Source organism: Xyrauchen texanus, chromosome 2 (genome assembly GCF_025860055.1).
Source record: "Xyrauchen texanus isolate HMW12.3.18 chromosome 2, RBS_HiC_50CHRs, whole genome shotgun sequence".
In the NCBI taxonomy this organism is placed as follows: domain Eukaryota; kingdom Metazoa; phylum Chordata; class Actinopteri; order Cypriniformes; family Catostomidae; genus Xyrauchen; species Xyrauchen texanus.
Genome location: NC_068277.1, coordinates 27,935,602 through 27,959,357, shown reverse-complemented (window position 1 = coordinate 27,959,357; position 23,756 = coordinate 27,935,602). Strand labels below are relative to the sequence as shown.

The 23,756-nt window shown below is 37.1% G+C and overlaps 1 protein-coding gene across 1 annotated transcript in view; it reads right to left on the bottom strand.

Moving 5' to 3' along the window:
- Positions 1–23,756, bottom strand: part of tln2a (talin 2a) — an 89,170-nt gene that overhangs the window by 43,855 nt on the left and 21,559 nt on the right. The window contains 6 exon segments of the mRNA XM_052151232.1: positions 107–234; positions 642–784; positions 1,345–1,497; positions 1,581–1,710; positions 3,305–3,402; positions 8,677–8,845. Coding sequence (XP_052007192.1) covers positions 107–234; positions 642–784; positions 1,345–1,497; positions 1,581–1,710; positions 3,305–3,402; positions 8,677–8,812 — 788 coding nt within the window. The 5' untranslated portion in view covers positions 8,813–8,845.

Below are 23,756 nucleotides of genomic sequence, written 5' to 3'. Positions count from 1 at the left end.
TCACTGATTTGATAGTAGCTTTTTAATAATGCAGCCCTCTTGATTATAAAGCAGATGGGCAGTAAAGACTAAGCACATTTAATCATGAACTAGGGTGCTGTCTTACTCCAGAAATCCAGACTTGTGTTTATGTTCTATATGAGGCCCAAACTGGATCTGTGCTTGAATGCCACCAAATTCACAAGCCTTTTCAAACGATACTGGATGAGAACCATTCAATATGTCATCACGTGCCTGGGGAAACACACGCAAAAATATATATATTTTTTTAATAAAGCCCAGACTTTAGACATCTCACAGCAGAAATGCTCCAGATAAACAACCAACTCACTGACAGGAGGAGAGCTTAGAGATGATAGAAAGGTAATGGGGGCTGCAGTACTTTACAGATCAATATTTAGCATATAGCAACATATAGCAAAGTACTCGCAGTGGCTTTTAGGGGCATGTGTCAATAACAGATTTACAGCACTTCAATGCATATAGACTGCATTGAACAGGCATGTAGAGAACCATGGAAACACCCACCATTTACGTCAATATCACTGCAGTAGCGATTACAATGGAACCAAGCCAAGACCGTTAGGTACTGATTGTGGCTTTCACCTCACATCACTATAAAACAACAGTGACTGGCTGACCTGCACGTAGAGCAAATTGAGCTGCACAGGATCTCGCGAGTCCACGTTTTGATCGGAGTAGAAGAACTTTCGTCTCAACAGCAGAGTTTCGCTCTCCTCAACTCCCTGTTCTCTGAATGTACGCCCATGATCCAACCAATTCACTGGGAAAGAGTGAAAAAATAAATACAGAGAAAAATAGGGAACAAATATCAACCTTGATCCTAAGCAATTGTAGACATGTATGACTGAATGTTATTATTGAATTATTGTGGACCCTTTAGAACTACAGAGATAGCTAAATGACCACAGTATAGCAACAGAAAAAGGCTGACACAAACAAACATGGCTTCTACAGGAGTCTACCATTCACTTTCTCTTTAATGTCTATTAATTAGAGGTGTCAATCGATTTATATTTTTAAACAAATTAGTTACATGACATGCTAATTAATTCATAAAATTAAATCGCCCTTAATTGCAAACATAATTATTTGCAGAGAAAGCCCACAAAATAACAATAATTTAATCTATAATGATTTAATAGTTATATTTCAATAATTATAAATGTAATATATATTTTGTCAATTTAATCAAAATACATTACATAATTGTGGCAGACCAGTAAATCATTGATAAGACTATACAAAACTGGCTTTCTTAGGCAATATATTGTTTATTACCATATTATTTAACAGAGTAAACATGTCTGATATGTTGCCTACAGTCATCATCTGTGTGTAGTTTCGCTTTGAGCTTCTCCATCTTCCTCTCCTCTCTCAGCAGAGTTCGGTCTTTCTTCAGTGTGCCCGTCCCTTCTTCTTTCTTCTCCTCCACCACCTCCTGAATGAGAGAGTACTCTTCATAATTTGTGATTCCTGGAAGAAAAAAGGAGACACAGTTACAGACTTGTTATTGGCCTTTGAAAACATGTGTGTATGTATACAAGAGTTTCACTGACCTATTCTACTGCAGATAGTGACAAGCAGTTCTCCCACAGTTTTGGAATCATCCACCATAATAGTTTTCACTGCTCCATCCAGCATTTTTATCTTCTGTGGTCTCTGTTTTTTCTTATACTCCAGTATATCCTATAAGAGAGAGAAACTACATTGGTATTTCCATCAGGAATGCAAATGTTTGCAAGGCCGCACATGATGGCCTTAAATAACAGTTAATTGAAAAATTAAACCAAAATGTAACACATTTTTTATTGTACATCTTGTCGTTGCAGGCTCTAAGAATGATCATGATTTCAATAACGATAACACTTCCTAACGCTTGACGCATGAGCAGAGCGCTAGATGGTGCTAGAAAGTGCAATTGAGCTTGAAATCATTATCACCAAGGAGACTGCAGATGTCAGGATTTATAGTAAAAAAAAAATTACATTTTGGTATGTTCTCACTGAAAACCGATTGGATCGCTTCAGAAGATATTGATTAAACCGTTCGAGTCTTATGGATTACTTTTATGGTGCCTTGTGCTTTGTGGAACTTTTAAAAATTGTATGGACCTACAGAGCGGAGATATTCTCCTAAAAATCTTTGCTTGTGTTCTGCAGAAAGTAAGTCACACACATCTGTGATGGCATGAGGGTGATTAAACAAGAGAATTTTCATTTTTGGGTGAACTACCCCTTTAAAGTTTTAGGTAAGCTTAGGTTTTAGGCTTTGTTCTGTGCTGCATCAGAGCAGGTTTGTCGTTGACATTACACTCAGCATGAGTCATGCTTTCAGTTGGAAAGAATGAAGGATCAGCACTGTGCATACTGCAGAGTAAAAACAGATATAAATGGATAAATATATGCAAGGAAGACCAATCTCAATTCAGTATGCAAACATCATGATGACATCATTGCTGTCAGTTACATTTAGAAGGTTGAACATTCTGGCAGTCAGTGGTAGATTTTCAAACTTTAATCATATATTACTTAAGTTTAACAAAAAACAAATGGAACACTTCAGGCTGAAATTATCTACTAAATGTAAAAGTTTAAATGACGTCTGTACATCAAATGATTCAAACTGAAATTAATTGAAGACATTGACATTTAATAGCTAGGGTTAGAGCCTTGTATAAATCTCTGTACAGAATGTCTGAGGAATATTAATGCAGTGATGTCTTATCACAAGCACAGTAATGAATGTGAGTGTGTTTGAGTGAGATAGAATGAAACAGAGTAAAGGATAGAGAGAAGCCTTCTTTGCATGCAAAATTCAAAATTTTAAACTGAGTGTGTGTATGAGTGAGGAAGAATCCTTTTGATCAACAAAAGATGAACACTATTGATGAAAGCTTCATTTAACACTTCACAATTTACACCACTCACCCACATCCAAACATGCATATATTTCTGGGAACAAGCATTTAGCTATACACAACACTCCTTCACATAAGCACAGTGTGTAAACAAATACAAACAATCAGTTAAACTTCAAATCACATTGCACTATGAGGAGCCTTTCTCCCTCTCACACACATGCGCAGACACAAGTACAAACTATAAAAAGAACCAAGAGCAGAGTGGTTAAGAGGAACCTCTTCTCATCTTTCAGCACCAAAAAAGAAGTGTGCAACGATGCGTCACAAAACAAGACAAGAGTGTGAAAACAAGTCACAGAACATTTGTCAGGAGCTTGTAAAATCAGCTTGAGTGGAGACACAGATGATCACAGATTTTACCCCATTTCTAAGCATGTAATAATCCAGCGTCCGGCCTGCTTCCAGCCAGATCCCTTTCCTGGGGTCCTCGTCTGACAGAAACAGTCCATATTCTGATGCTGAGAAACAAAACACTTTGTGTTAGAGCTTGCAATTGGCAAACTGATAATAGCAGAACACTTGCAAATTAATATCAAACTAGATTTACATTTCCTGAAGGAAACACCAGTGCTGGCAAGGCAGGAAATAAAATTAGGTAAACCTTTTCTGATTGCATTTTTTTTATTGATTCATATAGATACCAAAGAAAAGAAAAACATATACACACAGAATCAACATTAAACCCCCACTATTACCTCTCCCAATCCCCAACCTGACCCTCAACAACATGTGCTCCCCCATTGTTACATGATTATAGACAAAACATTTTTTTTTATATAATTCAGGGAAAGAAAAATAGAGAGAAGTTTAGTGTACACACACACACACACACACACACACGCGTTGTGTTTCCATGTTTTATGGGGACTTTCCATAGACATAATGGTTTTTATACTGTACAAACTTTATATTCTATCCCCTAAACCTAACCCTACCCCTAAACTTAACCCTCACAGAAAACGTTCTGCATTTTTACATTTTCAAAAAACATAATTTAGTATGATTTATAAGCTGTTTTCCTCATGGGGACCGACAAAATGTCCCCACAAGGTCAAAAATTTCAGGTTTTACTATCCTTATGGGGACATTTGGTCCCCACAAAGTGATAAATACACACACACGCACACGCACACGCACACGCACACGCACACGCACACGCACACACCTTCTCTCTATTTTTCTTTCCCTAAATTTCTCCAAAACAATAATGACTCTTCCTAATTTATCATTTGAATTGTAGATGAGACATTTGAATTGTGGATGTTTACTTATCAATGAAATGACTCCCCTGCTCTTATTTGAGCCAGCACTAATGAAAACATGTCCATATCATATCTTCCCAAATTGTTCAGCTTCCTGCAGGGAAAGATGCATTTCTTGAAGAAACACAATATTTTATTTCTTACAATTAAGAGAAATAACCTTAATTGTAAGAAATTACAATTAAGTGCCCCAACCCATTCACATTCCACGTGGAGAGAGACAATCCACTCATATTAACATTTTGACATAATAGAAAAAATAGATTGTGTGTCAAAAACTAAATTATAAAGACCATATTCCAACATTAGTGCAACAATAAAACTCCAAACCAAACAAACAGAAAAAAGATAAACGTGCGTATTAACCCTGTGCACGACAGCGCCAACCAGCGTCCATCCATCTAAACTCAAACAGTCCATGTACACCTACGAGAGCCCCCGTGATAACTCTGCCATCCGACTGCTCAAGCCTGCTACTTCTATAAAAATCTTGTGAGACAGAATTACACAAACAAAAGATAAGCTGTCCAACAAACTCCAGCCAATAGGCAGAATAAAAACAATGAACGTGTAGATTCATCCACAAAACAAACTCCAATATGGTAGGCAGAACAAGCAAAAAAAAAAAAAAAAAAAAAAGGCCGCTCAGTTTCCTCGGACAGTCAAACATGTTCAGTGAGCTGGCCTATTCGGCTGCTACATGGGTGCAACAAATTACCTAATCACTCCAATTACTTTATGAAGGACATCACTTGCTGGGGACATGCTATTGTTTTATGGCCATCCTTAGGATATATTCTTAATTTGGCCGGGAACATCAGTGCAAAAGCAAAGTCTGGAAACAAAAAAATGCTGTGGTTTTTCTAAGAAAAACCTTTTCCTTTACACCTCGCCTTGCGTAACAAGATCTTTATCGGATGATCTCAGAAATTTGGCCAGAATTAATCGGGGCCTGTCTCCCCTCAGCAGATCGCATAGCCGGAACCCTGTGAGCTCCCTCAATTTCCAGCTTATTGCCCGTTATGTCGAGCAGACTCAGAAAAGGCCTGTCCAGGAATTTCACCATATCCTGACCCTCTTCGGAAACAGGAACTCCAACAATATGGACGTTATTCTGTCGGCTACGTTTCTCAAAGTTCTCCAACTTCTCCCAGACACGCTCCACCTTAGTCACTTGCGGATTAGCAGATGACCCCAGAAAATCGTTTCTCGACATCCCCCACTCTATTAACCACCACAGCAAGATCCTCCAAGTCAGCAACGACCTTCGTCAACATTGCTGACATGTTCAACATTTCTCTCCAAATTTCCCTCATTTCTCTGACCAATTTGAGTCCCGGGCTCAGGGCCTGCTGCTCAGGGGTGTCAGCTTGAACACAAAAGTGTCTTTAAATATCTCCAGAGCCCGAGGATTTTGAATTATTTGACAAATTGTCCTCCTTGAACAGTTATGGAGCAGGATGTATCGAATCTCATTGGTTTATGACATTAATAATATTAAAACTAGAAAAAGTGTGCAGAGCTCGCAGTTCACACGTCCAAAACTCACATGGCGTCTCTTGACCCCCCCCCCAAAAAAAAATTAGGTAAGTTTAAAAAGGAATGTTCCAGGTTCAATACAAGTTAAGCTCAATTGACAGCATTTGTGGCATAATATTGACTCGTCCCTCCTTTTCTTTAACAAAAAGCACAAATCTAGGTTCCAGTGAGGCACTTACAATGTAAATTGCCAATTATTTAACATTAAAATACTCACTGTTTCAAAGTATAACCACAAGACAAAGGATTTGTAAAATGATGTGTAAATAAATCCCTTACTAACATTTTCTGTTTAAAATAATAGCAAGTTTTAAAGCTTCGATACCACAACGATGTACTGTCAACAAAGCCTAAAGTTACGATTTAAACAACTATACATCTCAAATAATACACATGTTTTAAGTGCTTTCATAAAATTATAAGCTTCAAATTTCTGTTTAAATCGTCCACAAATTGGCCATGTTCACTTTTATTGTCCGAATTAATTTCCATTGCTAGTGAAACACTGTAACCTACATTTTTGCTTTTTATTTTTTAAGAAAAGGAGGAACGAGTCATAATAAATTTTTCTGGTAATCAATATTATGCCACAAATGCTGTCGATTGAGCTGAACTTATTTTGAATCCGGAATATTCCTTTAAGTTTTCAGCCTTGGTTCCGAGTAAATTAAATGGTGTATAAGGGCCACTTTGCCGCAGTCTTTAGACTCATCTTGCTTTCTGTTTTCTGAGAACAAACACATAACATGACACCATTTTGCCATGTAAAGGTGGACATACTGTGTACTGTATGGTCTCTGTCTGCACAATTATTACAAATCATAATTATCGATTATTTCCCTTGTATTTTCTTTTGATATTGTAATTGCCGCCTGCAATTTTTCAGTCAAACTGAAAAGCTCACCATTTACACATACTGTGGAATAATTGGCAAAAAAAAATTCAGAACCCCCTCCTCCCCCAAAATAAATAAAGACTCCAATTATCCTTAAATAATCTTTAGGTTTAAAAATCTTTTTTTTTTTTATACATTTTTGATTTGTTTGTTGTTGTCCTAAATTTGTACACATGTAATTCTGGTTCTGTTCACACCATCTCCCACCAAATATAATTTTTCTTCTATCACCATTCATCACAAAATGCTCAGCCGAAATGTAGGTAGCGCGCTAACGTGCTTCAACCCAGTGTTTCCCAACCAATAGTGTGCAGCGAAAGATTGTCAGGTGTGCCGTGGAAAATTATCAAATTCCACAAAATAAATAAATGCATGAAAAAAAAAATTATAATAATTTCAGGGATCCAAACTCCTCACCTTTTGGAGAAATTTGCTGTTTTGAAAGCATAATCGGTCACTTTTGTGATTGTGAAGAGCAATGATTAATGTGCAAAAGTGAGTGATATTTATAGTGTTATGGGTATTTCACATGACTCGCATCAGCGCTGCAGAATACATTGAAGTCTACGAAGTGACTTTACACCAAAGTGTTTTTTACACACACGTTTTTGCTTCACCAATAATGTCTTTCAGAGTACCAAGAAACAAGAAATATTTAAAAACTGTCCAAATTTGTGGAGACCCTGAGTGTCTCAATTTCTTTTAATGAAATATTACCTTATTGTTTACAAATATCAGAGACCCCAGTTATTGAACTAATTTTAATTCACCCAGAAAACGCTTAGACCTAAACATAAGAGTCCTTTTATTACTTTCTGCTATCAAAGCAACTTCAAGCTTTTGTTCTCTCTTCCAAATACATGTTTTCAATGTTTATTGTGCAGACCCCCCACTTTATTACATGGAAAACTTGTAAAATCGCCCCTCTGTGACTCTTTCTGCAACTCTTGTCATGTGAAGGGAGATGTGCTTGTGCATAGACATTAATCCAATTTTCCGTTTATGCACCACACCCATTGTTTCTTTGAATATCTAGGCCTCTGAGTGGAATAGAACTCAATCTATATGTCATTAGAAAGCTGAGATTTTATTATCAATAGTCAATAACATATATTTCCGGTGATTTGTTTAGCATGCTTTTCCTGCTGGACTGCATATTTTGTTCTGGACATCTAAGATATAACATTGGGTTATTCACACAAGCAAGCTCACAGACACGTAAAAAACTGCTAATTTTTTAGAAAACTGGCTAAGGAAAAAGCAGATATAATGTTTTTAGCAATTTGGGGATTACAGCTGCAGTGATTGGTCGAATAAGAGATGTTTGTATTCATATTTCACTTTGTGATTCTTTTGAAAATATTTCAAACTGTGGTATTAGGGCAACAAAATAAACTGTACAGAGCTTTCATTTGATGAAAGATTTGTCCATTTAAGTGCTATTGGAAAGTCTTTTATATTCATATTAATATTTCTACCACATGACTTTAGCTGGTGCGGATTTACGACAAAAATGATTTCAGGCCTTATTTTGTTATTTTCATTGTAACAAATGGAGAAGTTATGTTTATCTATGAAAAGTTCAGATTCTAATCTTTCAAATGATACCCCATACGCCTGTATTATGTATTCTGAGACTTGAACATTTTAAGTGTAACTCTTTTTTATGATATAGCGCCCCCTTTTGGAGAGTTGGATGTTAAATTAGGATGGTGCCTAAACGGTCACCTTCACGCTTGACATAAAAATCAAGCAACAGACATGTCTGTGATTGGTTAATGCTCTACTGCTGAAACTGATCATTTTCACGATTAGTTACTTGTGGCAGCTGTAATTGTAATCTTGATTATATATCGGATTAATTGTGCTGCCCTAATATACTATAATAACAGCAAAAAGTTTGAATGGTGTCTGTAACACATGATTAACAAACCAATATCAATACAGCATGGCTTTCCAAGCACTGTAAATATTATAGGCCAGAAACATTCTACGTTGACCCCGAGCGACAAACACTGAAAGAAAGTCTTTCCCACCTTGTCCTATCTGGGCTTCTGGAACCCGCTCTCTAATGACCCGGCATGCGTCGTACACAGCCGTTGATGGCTCAAACTGCATAGTCTTCACCACATTACACTGTCTCACACAGATCTTCAGAGACAGCGCCACCATCCTGCCAGTTTATGAATTAAAACCACTCTGCACCTGTAAAGAGATGGATAAGAGGAATGAAGAACAGAAGAAATTGAAAGGGAGGGAATGTGTTTGAGGTAATGCGTTCAGTTGTGCTAAAGAGGTGAGACAAATAATAAAAGCATTTCAATACATCTCTTAAGACATGATGCCAAACATATTCCTCCTTGAATAATGCAAAGACTTGAATGTCAGGCAATATTTTCATTTGTAAAAATCTCAGAATGTACTATATCAGAGAATTATAACACAAAGAGAACACAATTAAAGTTTTAGATTGAATTTCTTTGTTTTAGATTTTATTTTTATGTAAACCTGAAGCAATTTGTAATGTTAAAATATACAGTATAGCTCAGTCTTATACTACTAAGAATATGACCATGATCATTAAAAGCAGGACACAAACGTTAAGGGGATAGTGCACACAAAAATTATAATTCTTACATTTACTCATCCTCATGCGGTCTCAAACTCGTGTTACTTTCTTTTGCGAAACACAAACCAAGATATTTTGAAGGATGTATGAGTTTTTGTCCATACAATATAAAATTATATCTTTTGGTCTACTTCTCTATGGAAGCCCTGGTGTGCCATTTAAAAAAAGAAATTAGGAATAAATTATCAATCTAATCATTTGAAAACAAAAACGTGGATAAATAAATCCATTTATAAATGGACAAATAAATACACATTACAATTTTTTATTTAGCATTAAAACAGCACAAGTCATTTTTAAAAGCACCTTTTAAATTACATATTAAAAAAGGCATGTCAATGGCTTTTCTTCATTCATTTGCAAATGACTTTTCTTTTTCGATTTGAATTTCCTTTTCTTCTTCTCAATTGAGAATAGTTAAAAAAAAATGCCATTGGACTGTTGAATCATGGGAGCAACCAATGAACTTTAGACTCAGTTAGAAGACACAACCTCTTTCCCACATTTCACTCGAAGAGGATGTAAGATAGCCTATTATTGGACATTGGTACGAGGGGTTTATGTGATATTATGGTCAACTGCATAGAGCGTGTAACGAAATGTACCGCCCCTTACCATAACTGAGTTTCAGGGATCCTTAACAGCTGTAAACACTATTGTAACTATGGTAAGTGGCGTTGGTTATTGCCGTACCAGTTTGAGTCCGATAATGAAAGTTTGGAAGAACAAACTGATCGACCCGATCCTCCTTCGCAAGCACGACTTGAGTTTAACTTTTTCTTACAAGTACACTGTAGATTAATGTGAACCTAACAAAGCTTCAAGTAAAAGAGACGTAGTGCATCAAAGTTAGTCATCTTTTGCTAGAATGGGTGCTGCTGAACTTTTTCGTCAGAACTATAAATGTAGAACAGAGGCTTACTCTCGGTTAGTGAACAATTTAGCTGTGGTCTACTGTGGATAGCGGTCGTAACATTACAGCTTGAAATAATTTTAGAAGAGTTTTTTTTTTCTTTTTTTGATCGTCTTTACTCATTGAGCTACACAGGCCCCCCAATTATAAAATACGCATGAGATCGACCATTTTGTTACACAGTTTTAGGTAAAAGCCAGCCCACAGCTGAACAGTAAACCCTTACCAAAGCAAAAACATTACATAGCAAGTTAGCTGAGCACTACCGTGGATTGCGGACGTAAAATTAAATTTAATAAATCCATCTCCACACTTGATCACTATTCATGTTAGTAAGAACGACAAACAATCTGCATAATTCTACACAATTGTTGATAAAAGTGGACCCGCAGCTGGTTAGCAAACTATTTAACGCAATAACATTAGCTAGCTGGTAGCTACAACACAAAACTTTGCATTTGAACTCTCTGTAGCATATAAATCCACAAATAATCCAGCATAATTACAGGTTGTGATCCTGAAGTGCCAGATCGTCCCAACAAAGTTGGAACTGCACCATCTTTCACGTCTGGCATTGGTTGTGGTTGTACTGATAAATAATTAAAATACATTTTAACCACTGATTCTTCAATTCTCATAATAGGGCCTCTATAAACACTACAATTTGTTCTACAGTGTGCTCGCTTGCCTTCTCTGTATCCTCAGCTAACCATCATTCCAAGAGTACACCTTTTCTCGATTATAGGCAATTATTAAAAAATAATGTTTTATATATATATATATATATATATATATATATATATATATATATATATATATATATATATATATATATATATACACACACACTACAGTGTTTTTAAAATGAAAGTGATATAACTGAAAGAGGATGTGCATTTTCATCAGTACAAGTTCTGGAAAGTCAATCAGCTATCTCCAGTATGCAGTTGCCCTCGCTCACCTACGTCGCATGCTTTCAGCTTGGGAGGCTGGTCCTGTTGACTGCATCATGATTACCAGCTCCCATCCTGGACACATAATCACTGTGCATGCTCTGGTAGGGCCACGCTCAGCATTTCATAGCAACAGTGAAAGAGCCACCATGAACTTCTTATATGCTTTGCATCTGTTTCTTATGCATGGAATTCGCAGATCCAACAATATCATGTAAACTGCTTGTATCGTCGTCCATTGACAGGCCCTTACATGCTCTTCGAGTGTCACGTTGGTCAAAAGTTCATTGGTTGCTCCTATGAGTCAACACATTTTTGTTTTACTTGATTCTCAATTGGAGAAAGGAAAAGAAAAAGGAAAAGAAAAGACATTGGCAAACGGATGCAGAAAATGGCCAAATACCTTCTTAAAATGCAATTTAATAGGTGCTTTTAAAGTGCATTCAAAAGACTCATTAATGTAATGATTTACTGATGCATTTAAATGGCATTTTTATTAAATGAACAACTCTACTGTTAAATACAAAGACATTTTTAAACAAGAATTAAATAAACATGTTAATGTGTCTTTTTATTTGTCCATTTATAAATGTACTTATTCAAGTTTTTATTTTCAAATTAATAGATTGATAATTTATTCCTTTCCATTCTTTTTAAAATGCCACTCCTGGGATTCTATACTTCTCACCCACATTTTCCTTGTTCACTATAAATGAACATCCACAGCCCATTTAGTGCATTCAGGAGCTCTTCACACACTTCCATGCACTTAACACATGCACAGAGCGGTTTAAACAAACCACACACAGTGTTGCCAGGTATGTATTTTTTAAGCCAAACTGGGCCATTTTGAAAATGCAGGCACAAGTTAAAATGATAGGGTTACAAATGTTTTCTTTTTTGGGATACTTTTAAAAATGTAATTCTGTCGCCAAAAGGTTGATGATAAACATGAAAAAAAAAAAATGCAATGTCTTATTGATGTATAATGATATCAGGATTGAGAACTTGGCAACAGCATGCAGCAGGCACTGTATTCCAATCGGGCTGGGTGTCAAGATTAATAATGAATAAGAACTTCATCTTTGGGCTGTTTCTCAGCCAAAGCGATTATATCAGTTTAGAAGATATTAATAAAACCATTCGAGTTGCATGTATTACTTTTATGCTGGCAACAACATACATTCATCAAAACATCTTCTTTTGTGTTCCGCAGACAGCATAAGGGTAAGTTAATGATGAGAATTCTTTTTTTGTTAACTATGCTCCTTAATACAATAAATAGCTAAATAAACATCAGTACTGTCTGTTTAGTATCAGTCAGTTGCTGACCATTTAAATAAAAATACATTCAAATACAATAAATAACTAAATAAACATCAGTACAGTTTAGTATCAGTCAATTGCTGACCATTTAAATAAAGAATCAACACAAATAAATAAAAAGTTTAATAAACATCAGTAGTACTGTTTAGTATCAGTCAAATGCTGAATATTTTAATACTGCCAGTCAATTAGGGGCAGGTTGTAAAAGAAGCATTTACACCTGCTGATTCAAGAGATAAACCGCGGCAGTGGTGTTACACCACTATATTCTGCTATACAAGTTCAGGAGAAACATTCAACGTTGGAAAACCAGATTTTTAAATATGACATTTTGTAAATGCAATGACTGGAATTGTTCGGTTGACTGAGTACCAAACTGTGAATCCTGAACAAAACAGTTAGGTGAATGAATAAATATTTACACATTAGCTTCCACTCAGCTGACAAGCAATGAAAGTAGATACGTGATTAGCAAGTTAGCTATAAGATTGTTGTCTCCGAGAGAAAAAGATGGATGTTGTTTATTTACTTTCCAGCATTGAATCTCACCAACTAGGTAACAACATAGTGTGAAATCAACACAATCCACCACCGCACCGTTGTCTGCAAAAAGATACTCTGATGTTTACCTTTCAATATGCTACATTACTGACTGCACTGACAAACTATTGCTGGCTAAGAGCAAACAGATGTGATAAACATGAGTTTAGGACAGGGTTAGTGTTATATTAGTTAAATTGAAAAGGGAAAATGAGGGAGTCATTGCTTATTAAATTCCTGTATGTATTTCACAAACTGGTTAGCACCTTACCATGAAGACACCAATTAACTCTGCACTGCTTAACTCCGCCCTGTCTGCAGAGCCACGTCAGCTCAGCTATGTAAACAGTGGAGTCGGAGTGCGCTCTGCTGTACAAACTACGTTACGACACAATACTAAATCACCCAAGCATTGTTTTCTGTATTATATTCTTTGACATTTTTTTTTCATATTTGCGCATATTGGAAAACATATATGCCGATACAGACTAAGAGTTCAGCCCTACTAAGAGTTCAACCCTCTAGAGGTCAACTGATAGTGGAATTTGCAGTTACCTATAACTAAGGTGGTGGGAAAGGCAAATAACTGATTAATCGGCCAATAGTTTTTCAAATCGATTTATAGAATGTCAAAAAAAAAGTCTTATTCTTTACTATGGTGGGCAAAAACAAAGAGTACAAAATTCATAAAATCCCAGATATATTTTTTTGTTCAACCAAAATCCTAATAATAACCAAAACCATTCAGATTTGGTGCATAATGTGGGACTTTTAATAATAATCAAACCCGAAACATAGATTTTTGCCGATAACCTAGTTCCAAAGCAACTATCGGCACCGATTAATCAATAAAACTGATATTTCAGTCTAACTCTACCCCTATCATTTTAAAATCAGCATGAAATCCATGACCAATAAAGAACCAGAGTTATTAGGCAGACTATCGGTGCTTAACAGGATATCACAGAGCTAATCTTTAGTCTGCTTGTGTGCCTGTGAGGATGGAGGATGCCCTTGAACACAGTTGGCACTGCACACTGGCATAGTAATCTGACCCAGTATGCCAGGGACAAGCTGTTGAGTCTCTGAACTGTCACTGAAAGACACACAGTGTATAGACCGAGAACTGCATTGCTGGAAATGCAATAGTTGCAATAAACATTGTGACATTTTCACATATTTTAAAACATGCATACATATTTTCAACGCCTGAAAAATATTTAAGGAACTTTCCTTTTTATGATAAACATTCACTTACATGCCACCTTTGTTAAAAGTGTTAAAATGTGTCATTTTTAGGATGTTAAATACGTTCTCCTTTTCCAGCTTAACGTGCAGAAAAAAACAAGCAAAGTGGCTCTTTCATGTGTTACATTTCATTTCAAATATGTACAACTAAATATTTGTTTTAGCTGTCCAACAGGTCAACTTCTGCCTCAAACAACAGAGTGCAACAGTCTGGTTCCATTCATTTTCTCCATAAAAGACTAAATTCCTCCATTAATATTGAAGTTTCTGGTAAAGAACTAAACTACCCATGACCCTGAAGAGAAAGATCCACTATTGTGGCAAAGGAGCTCTGCAGCAGTGTTATTATAGTTAATGAAAACTACAAAAAAAATAAACAAATAAATAAACACTGAAATTAAACTAAAATACATTTTCATAACTCCAAAACTAAATCAAATAAAAATTCTCAAAATTAATTTACGTTTTTGTTGTACTAGGGTGAATATGGGCACTTTTGGAAATTTGTAATTTCTTGACACTTTGAATTATGATCCAAATTCCACATAACCTTACATTATACCTTTGAAGAAAGCTTAGGATGTCTTCTACCTTAGTCAAAAGCAAAAATTAAGAAATAATGTGAAGTAGAACCTTTGAAGATCCTCTTGACCAGATCCCAGGTGTGTTTAAGCAGCAGGGCCTACTGGTAAATTGGGACAGAGGAAATATTATTCTCTAGAAAATATATACATTTGAAATTATTTTTTATATTTTCTTCTACACTTTCACATCATAACATTAAGTTAACTTTTACTTGTTTAGAAGCTCAACGAGATTTACCTCAAATTTCTACATTTTTAACTGTACATCTTGCAATTGCAGTCTACGGGAAAAATCATGATTTCAAGCTAGGGCTGCGTGATAAAACGATAACGATTTAGATCACGATATAGAAAATCCACAATATTTACTGCGTAAAACACAAGCAGTTCGGCTTTCTCTGGCTGTGTTTCCACTGGGGCTTACAGAGCTAGGAGAGAGCTTGCTCCGTAGGGTCAGACTGGATGAACTTGCTAATGCTAGCTGCCTTGCTAACGATTAGGCTACTTCGGACACCGGATTGATTCCTTCCGCACCGCAAGACTTCATGACAATGGTTGCACTCTCTCATCGTCTCTAGTGAAGAGCGCGACAGAACAACAGCTCTGATCTTTCTGCACTGTAATCTTGAATATTGTTCTCTAACATCAAACATGCATAATTTCTACCCTGTCCCGCTCAGCACGCGTTGCCTCTTTTCCCTGCATGTGTGTAGACATCAAGCACCGCATGAGTTAACGTGGTTTCAAAGCACCTTTTAGACCAGGGGTGTCCACACTTTTTTGCATGATGATCTACTTTTAAATGACCAACTCAATAAGATCTTCCAACTAAAAAAAAAAAAAACACAGTAGGAATTCCATGTAGGAATTCATCTTCTAATTAATAAAAAAAAAAAAAATATATATATATATAATAATGTTCAATGTTGATATCATTCAAATTTAACACTAAACCCAAAACACCTACAGCACAATATAAAAAATAGCCAGGGCATTTATATGGATTTACCTTATTCTGATGATTTGCACTGAATTGAATCAGACAGTTTTCTGTTCTAATTTTGTGAAAATTAATTCGATATCTGAAATGGATAAGGAAAGACTAAAATTAATAGTTGGTAGACTAGTCTCTCACTTTAATTAAAATATACAAATGTTTTTGACATTAAAAAAAAAAAACACATTTTCAAAATTTTTTCTAAGGACACCCCTGAACCCACATTCAGCATCGTTCCACAGTCACAAGGGCTTCTATGCCCCATACTTTGGTATCTGAATCTAAAAGAAATATAAAAAAAAATTTAATTTTTATGTAAAAATATTCCAACAAATACTGGACTATACTCACTATGCTTCAGAACAAACAGATGATCTTTTAACATTCATTTTCATTTGATAAACGGTAAAAGACAGTAAAATTGGTAAAAGATCCCACTGCTTTGGCCGTCTCTGGACCCCCTGTGCAGTTTTGTAGAGAACATTTTGACTGTTTGAATTGATATTTTCTTCTTTTCTTCAGTCAACTTTGAAATAAAAAAAGAAAGTTCCATGTGTAAATGTATATCGTGATAAATATCGAACAATATGAAAAAGATTATCGTGATAACAATTTTGGCAATATCGCCCAGCCCTATTTCAAGCTCGATTATACTTGTACAGTTTGCAGAGTGCTAGATGGCGCTGAGAAATATAATCAAGCTTGAAATCATGATTGCCAAGGAGACTGCTGATGTTAAAATTTACAGTAAAAAGTGACTTAAATATTGATCTGTTTCTCACTCACGCCTATCTTATCGCTTCTGAAGACATGGATTAAATCACAAGTCGTATGCATAACTTTTATGCTGCCTTTAAGTGCTTTTTGGAACTTCAAGCTTTCGGCCCCTATTTACTTGCATTGTGAGGACCTACAGAGCTGAAATATTCTTCTTAAAATCTTCATTTGTGTTCAGCAGAAGAAAGTAAGCAATATACATCTGGGATGGCAAGAGGGTGAGAAAATGATTAGAGAGCTGTAATTTTTGGGGTGAACTATCCCTTTAATTGCATACTCCCCAAAGATTAGTTTAGTAGTGATTTATAATCATTAAATGAAATACATCTGGATACAAGGTGGATCAAGCTTAAATGTCTTTTGTCACTGCCCATATTCGCCCTATATTAGAAAATGTACACTCCACTTTAAACATGAAAATACCACTGGATAGACATAACACAAGACTGCCCAGAGAAATGTAATGATGTTAGACTTTATAAATTACACCAGTAAACTCTCAGCTTTGGCAGCCATAAAAAAATACTTAAAACTATAACAAAAATAAAAAAATAAACTATAAAACACTGAGAAAACGAAAACTAAACTAATACTTAGACAAACTGAATTGAATGTAAAATAGAAATAAAAACTAAATTAAAAATCCAAAACTATAATAAAACTGCTCTGCAGTGACCATCCACTCACATGACCCACTGTTAATGATGCAAATACAGTCTCCCTACACTCTCAAACTACTTGTATACTACTTAGTGAACAGGTTTGATTGGAGCAATGGAGGAGTCAGGAGACAACGAGGCAGGTTCAAGGTCAGACCTTTAATTAATGGTGAAACAATGAATCGACGGTAACCGTCGATAACCATTCAATAGTATTTATGCGAGCACTCTAGCTGGGACACACTCTCTCTGCTGTTGTGCTTTCTCGACAATTTAAATGTCTCTCTCCGTATCACTACAACAAGACACAGGTATTAGAGATAATTACAAACCAGGTGACAAGCCTTACCGTGCTCTCTCTCTCTCTCCCGCTGACCGCCACACGACCACGCCCCCCATGCCACATACTTGTATACAAATTATACGCATCAAATAACACCTGTGTTGCTGAGTGACACTGGAACAAATAATTTCCTGTCTGATCCGGCGTAACTTGATCATCATATTATCACAACCACTCTCTTCTGCATATGCAAAGCGCAGACTTCAGTAATCAATGTTTCCAACCACACAAATCCTTGAACACTGACACAACCAGCCCACTAGTGGCTCCAGAGAGCCTGAGATTTCAGAACACTCCAGAGAATGCTCTTCCATTTATAGATCTCCAACAAGATGATCCACTGCATTAGGGTTAGTGGACTGACTTACAAACCTGATTACTAACTCCGGTTCTGACAGTGATAAACGCTTGAACCTAGCCAATTTACACATCCTTATCCACTACTATGTCCTCATATCGGTGAGACCCAGCAGCTAAATTCCCCTATAGTCATACCCTCATCAAAAGCACATTTCCCCAGTGAGTCATGTCTGTCACCAGTGTTACTATGGTAACTGTGGGCTACTGAAATATGATTATGCTGCTAAACTGTACTTTCCACATAAGTTAACCTGAGCTTTTCAAATAGTATAACTGTATAATAAAAAAAACCTTGAGACAAAAAAAAAAAATCAAGAGAGACAGAAACAAGTTTATACAGACATTAGACATAAGATACAGACATAAGCAGCACAATCATATAGGGCCCTATTTTAGTCACATGCGCTAGGTCAATGGGCATGGCTATAAAGTTTGGGTATTTTTGTTAAAGCATGTGCTAAGTCTAGGCACAAGTGTGTTTAGCAAGATTGCATGCGCAAACACTCCAAACAACGGTCACTTGTGCTGGCACGATAACTGCGCTTAGAATTTTAGTTTAGAAAACTGGATAAGACTGAGCGCATGCCCATAGCATGCAGCACCGCATTGTGCTCTTATGAAAAAAGAGCCCATAGACTGTAGAACTTTTTACAGAAGAACAGAAGATTTGATCTTACCGTAAATGTGAGGTGTATGCAATTCTGAAATCATCACAGCATTTGAGACAGTAAGAAAGAAAGAGCAATGGGTTAGCTGAACAAATTATTTCAGCTTATCTAGATCAAGATATATATATATAAATCAAAAAGACATCAAATTAATTAACAGTCAACCCTTCTGTTGGATTGGACCTGAAATCATATATTAGCCAATATAGTAGCTTCAAATTTCATATTCCATCATGACTGCCAATGGAAGAGTGCAGCACTAACATTAACACAAATTTTGCAATGACAGAAGGCTATTCAGCCCAAATGTTATTCCCATTAGCTGTGATAGGTTGTTGAAGATGTAAAGATGTAATGGGCATGTAAAAGAAAAAGAAAAAAAAGTTTAAAAAGCAGTTAAATTGAAATCCTAAGTGTCTTTTTGTTTCTGTTCTACCCTTGCTGGAAACGAATTTGAGATACAGAAATTAACTCAATCTCTTAATGATCTCATTATTGCAGAGCCGACATAAGGACAGAGGTCTCTAAACTCTCTGAGTCAAGAAGTCACACTAGGCGAAATGAAAAGGTGAGCGCAAATGAAGTTAAAGCTGAAAACAGCTGTTTAACACATATACAGCCAATTCCAATTACATAAACAGGAGAAAAATTGCATAATTAGCTTTGAAAAAACATCAGAAAATGACAAAAGAACCAAGTTCATTTAAATCTGATTCAGCATACAAACAGCATATGAAAAATCACAGTGATGCCACACAGTAACACAATAGACATAAAGAGCCCCCAATGTTAGTAGTTGATGATGAACCGCAAATATTAGCATATGGTCATCCGCTATGCTAATACAATTACATTTGACACTGAGCATGAAACCACAGACCCTAAGGTGAAACACATTCCACAAATGAAGGACATAAACAGTATGTGATTGCGAGCACCAGTCAATACGAAGAACAATCACTTTTTACATAAATTAAGTATTGTGTGTGATATGTCCCAGATAAACATCTCCTTTTTTTACACTGAAAATACACAATCCGTTATACCGTATGACAGTTTGAGGGTAAAAGCTTAAAAAAGTGACTAGTTAAGTTAAAATATTTCCATCAGCCCTTTAAGAGTTCCATTCCTCTATGTAATTTTCATGTCTTTTTTGCCTATTTCCCACAACTTTTCATGTATAAATGTCAACCAACCTTAAACACACACACTTCACTATGACTGCATCTGGGATAAGACTTGGCACACAAGCCAGGCAAGGGTCAGAGTGAGCTGCTGCTGTATTGAGTTGCTGTGATGTATCTGACCTCAATGGAGTGGTAGGAACATCTGTGCAACAGCTGCTGCAATTCAGACAGCGCAGAGGTCAACAAGAGTCCAGCGGAGACTAGTATACTCCACAATGATGAACTATAGCAGTCTCATACACTGAAAACATTACTAGTAAGATTTACTTAATTTTTATTTCGCAAGTTTTTTCTTTGTAAATTTGAACTGTATAAAATTAAGTAAACCCTATTTAACTTCATGATATATTGATTAACGTCAGTGAGTAAATTTAACAAACATTTCAGTGAATACCTTAACTTTTATTTACAAATATGATGTACATGGAACTTAAACTGAGTACAATTTAAATGAACAGTTTATTACAACATTTCATCTTGGTTGTGATTGGTGAATGTTGTAAAGCCTTTTGTCTTATTATCCTTATACATAAACAGGCAAAAGTAATACAGTTTATTTACTCTATTTAATTTAGTTAATTTGTATTTGTTAGTATGCAGACCAATAAATTGTAGCATATTGTAGGTCAACTCAGATATTTTTCATTTGCTTATGGTTCTTTTCTATAATCTAATCTCCTGATTATTTTAGATATTCAACGCCCAGAGCCAATGAGTTCAACGTGAGCTGTGTGGCAAAAATAGGTTCAACACTGAAATTATCCGCACACTGCCACGTCTGGGACGCTTCACCTTGCGACTCACACTTGCGGTGTGTATGCTATAATCTGTTAATATGGGCACTGAAACAAAAAAACGTGCTGCTCACGTCTCGCTCCGTTGAGCGTTTGTTGGATATAGAAACTTCCGGTATAGATTTTTTCAATAGTAGCGACAACAGGACAGAATTGCTGTTGATAGTAAATATTTATTCTGAATTGTACATTAATCTCAACAACCCTACCTTGGATTAAAATGATTTCCCAGGGATGAGTGCTTTGTGGAACAAGGATGGCCAGAGAGGTGGCCAAGCTTTAATCAGGGGTGGCACTGGCCGCCCACGGCCACCACATCGCTATGCCTCTGGTACCACATGGAATACAGATGCCGTAGGGATGCTTATTGCATATTATGTAGTCTATTAGACAACGTCACCTTGCATTACTGCCACAGAAACAAGATACATAGCTGTGCAACCCTCAAAACTTGGTGCACAAAACACGATGATGGTGACAATCAACAGATCCTGAACTAGTAATTGAGTAGAAAATGAACTTCAGACTATAAAAAACATGAAGTTACCAAACATAAGAACAAAATAAAAACTTACAATAAAAAATTCTTACCTGTCGGTTCACCTGGAGGAATTCTGCTTTACTTTAAACCTTATGGTGCTATCCGAAAGGGTTATTAGCGAGTAACTATGGCTCACAGCTTGATTGCCACTGGTTTCCCAATGACTTGTAACATGTGCCCTAATAATCTCCTCCTGGACGACGGTCATGACATCTGCCCATCGTGTTTGGGTGTCCAACATCTGAGAGAGGCTCAGAATGTCGGCACCGTCTTGCAGAGTTAGACCCTAATTAAATGGTGAAACTCGGGCAGTTGGATGTAGTCCCATCTCGCACTCAGAAGTGCAGGGAGCCTGCGGCAGCCGGCACTCCCCTCTCATCTAAGAGGAGGGCCACATCGCTAAGTAATGGACATTCACGCGTCGAGGAAAATTCACTAAGATGGTTTCAGTGCTTTCTTCAGAGATGGCGGAGCTGAAACGCCTGCTTCAATGCATCAGCCTGTCACATCTGCTACACCTGTGAAGATGACAGAGGAGGATGAGAATGTTCAGAATTGTGGAAGTGGGGAAAAGTCTCTTGATTCCCCTTGTTTTTCACATCATTCTGACTTGGATATGCTTTCTAAGATTGCTTCGGAATCTTTTTTTCATGATCATGGGAATGCTGTGGATGTTGCGGCACAACCATCACCTCAGGATGTTTTCACAAGGGGTCGAGTGGGGGGTCAGTTCAGTCATCTGGACAGGCCCAGCCCTCTTCTGATGATACTTTGGCTGTGCTTCAAATGGCAATTGCTCATCTACGACTTGACTTGAGTCACCTGTCCAATCTGCCCAAACCAATGTCTTTTTCAGGCAGGCCACAGCTGTGACTTCTTTTGCCATGCCACCATGTAAAGATTTTCTGGCTGAATTTTCAAATGCCCTCACAGGTTCTGGTCCGCCTAAACGGCGCTCAAAGATTGCTCTGAGGTTTGCATCTATGGCTGAAGCAGATTCCATCAGGTTGAGTTGTGCTCCGGAAATAGAGCAGCCCGTTGCAGCTTTGGTGGTGTCTCCTGAAGATGCTCTACGAGGGAATGTGCAATGTCCCAGAGCGCAATGTGGTTGCACAGATTCATTGCTAAAAAAAGGCATACAAGTCTGTTCCCTACATAACTCGTGCAGAAAACACAATCTGTCAGTTACTTCTTGCTGCCACCAGTACACTAGAACCAGCAAATGTTGATCCCTCAATTTCACAGTTTCTACAAACAGCTCTTTTGGCAATGGGCCATGTAAACTGCGAGCTGGGTAGTCTTGCAGCCATGCTTCTGGCAGCCCGCCGCCAAGTGTGGCTTGCCCAAGCACGACTACTTGAGGACTGTAAGAAAACCTTGAGAGATCTCCATTCATTTCCGGGCATCTTTTTGGTCCTAATGTTCCGGAACAGTTGGAAAAGAGGATAAAAGCCGTCACCCTACCTTTAGGATGCCAGCAGTTCAGACCCAACATCGCTATGCCACACCGGAGCAATATTTCTGCCCTCATGCTACACCTCAGTCACAGCCCCCTCAAAGGCCTTGTGTTACTGAGAATGCTAGAGTTTTTCAGCCACCTCATCGACATTTGCCAGGAGGAACCTGTCAGCATCCCCCACGACCACTAAAAGTCACACACATAAAGACAGTCATGTGTGCACAATTGTTTTTCAATAGAACAGATGGAGTACTGGACAACCGACACACCAGACCGTGTGTTTTGCCGGGTTTTGACGAACCTGAGCAGGGGATATACTCTACAGTTTCAACGCAGGCCTCCTATATTTTCAAGAATACTTCCTACGGTTGTCAGAGATTCAGTCTGTTCAATGGCCCTCTTTCTGGAAATTCGTTCACTGTTACAGAAGGGAGCCAGAGAAAAAGTTAATCCATCAGCCAATGTTTTTAAATCTTATTTGAAGACTCACCTTTTTTCACTTACTTTTAACTGTGCTTAATGTGGGTTGCTTATTTTGTTATGTGTCATTGTATTTTCTACATTCAGTATTTACATGATCTGTTTATGCTATAATGTGAAGCACTTTGTTCAACATGTCTTTTAAATGTGCAATAGAAATAAAATTGATTGATCCCATCGTTCAAGGAGACGGGTTCTATTCAACATATTTTCTTGTTTCGAAGGACAGTGGTTTCCACGCAATTCTCAGTTTGAGGCATCTGAATTTGTCCCTGAAGATCATTCCTTTTCGAATGCTGCGCACAGCCGACGTTCTTCGGTCTGTGGCAGCAGACGATTGGTTTGTAAGTGTCGACCAGAAAGATGCATACTTACACATCCCAATTGCTGTTCATCACAGAAAGTTTCTGCATTTCCTGAATCAAGCCTACCAGTTCAAGGTCTTTCCCTTGCTCCTCACGTCTTCACAAGGTGTGTTCACAAGTTGAACCAGAAGTTTTTGTTAACTAAGCTGAGATACTTCATAGAAGAAAGCTCCCAACATCTTGTCTCCTCTTTAGATGAGAGGTATGCGTATTATGCCTTATCTGGACGACTGGCTTCTTTGTGCCCCCACAAATCAGCAGATTGTGCAAGACTCCAGACTACTTTTGAGACA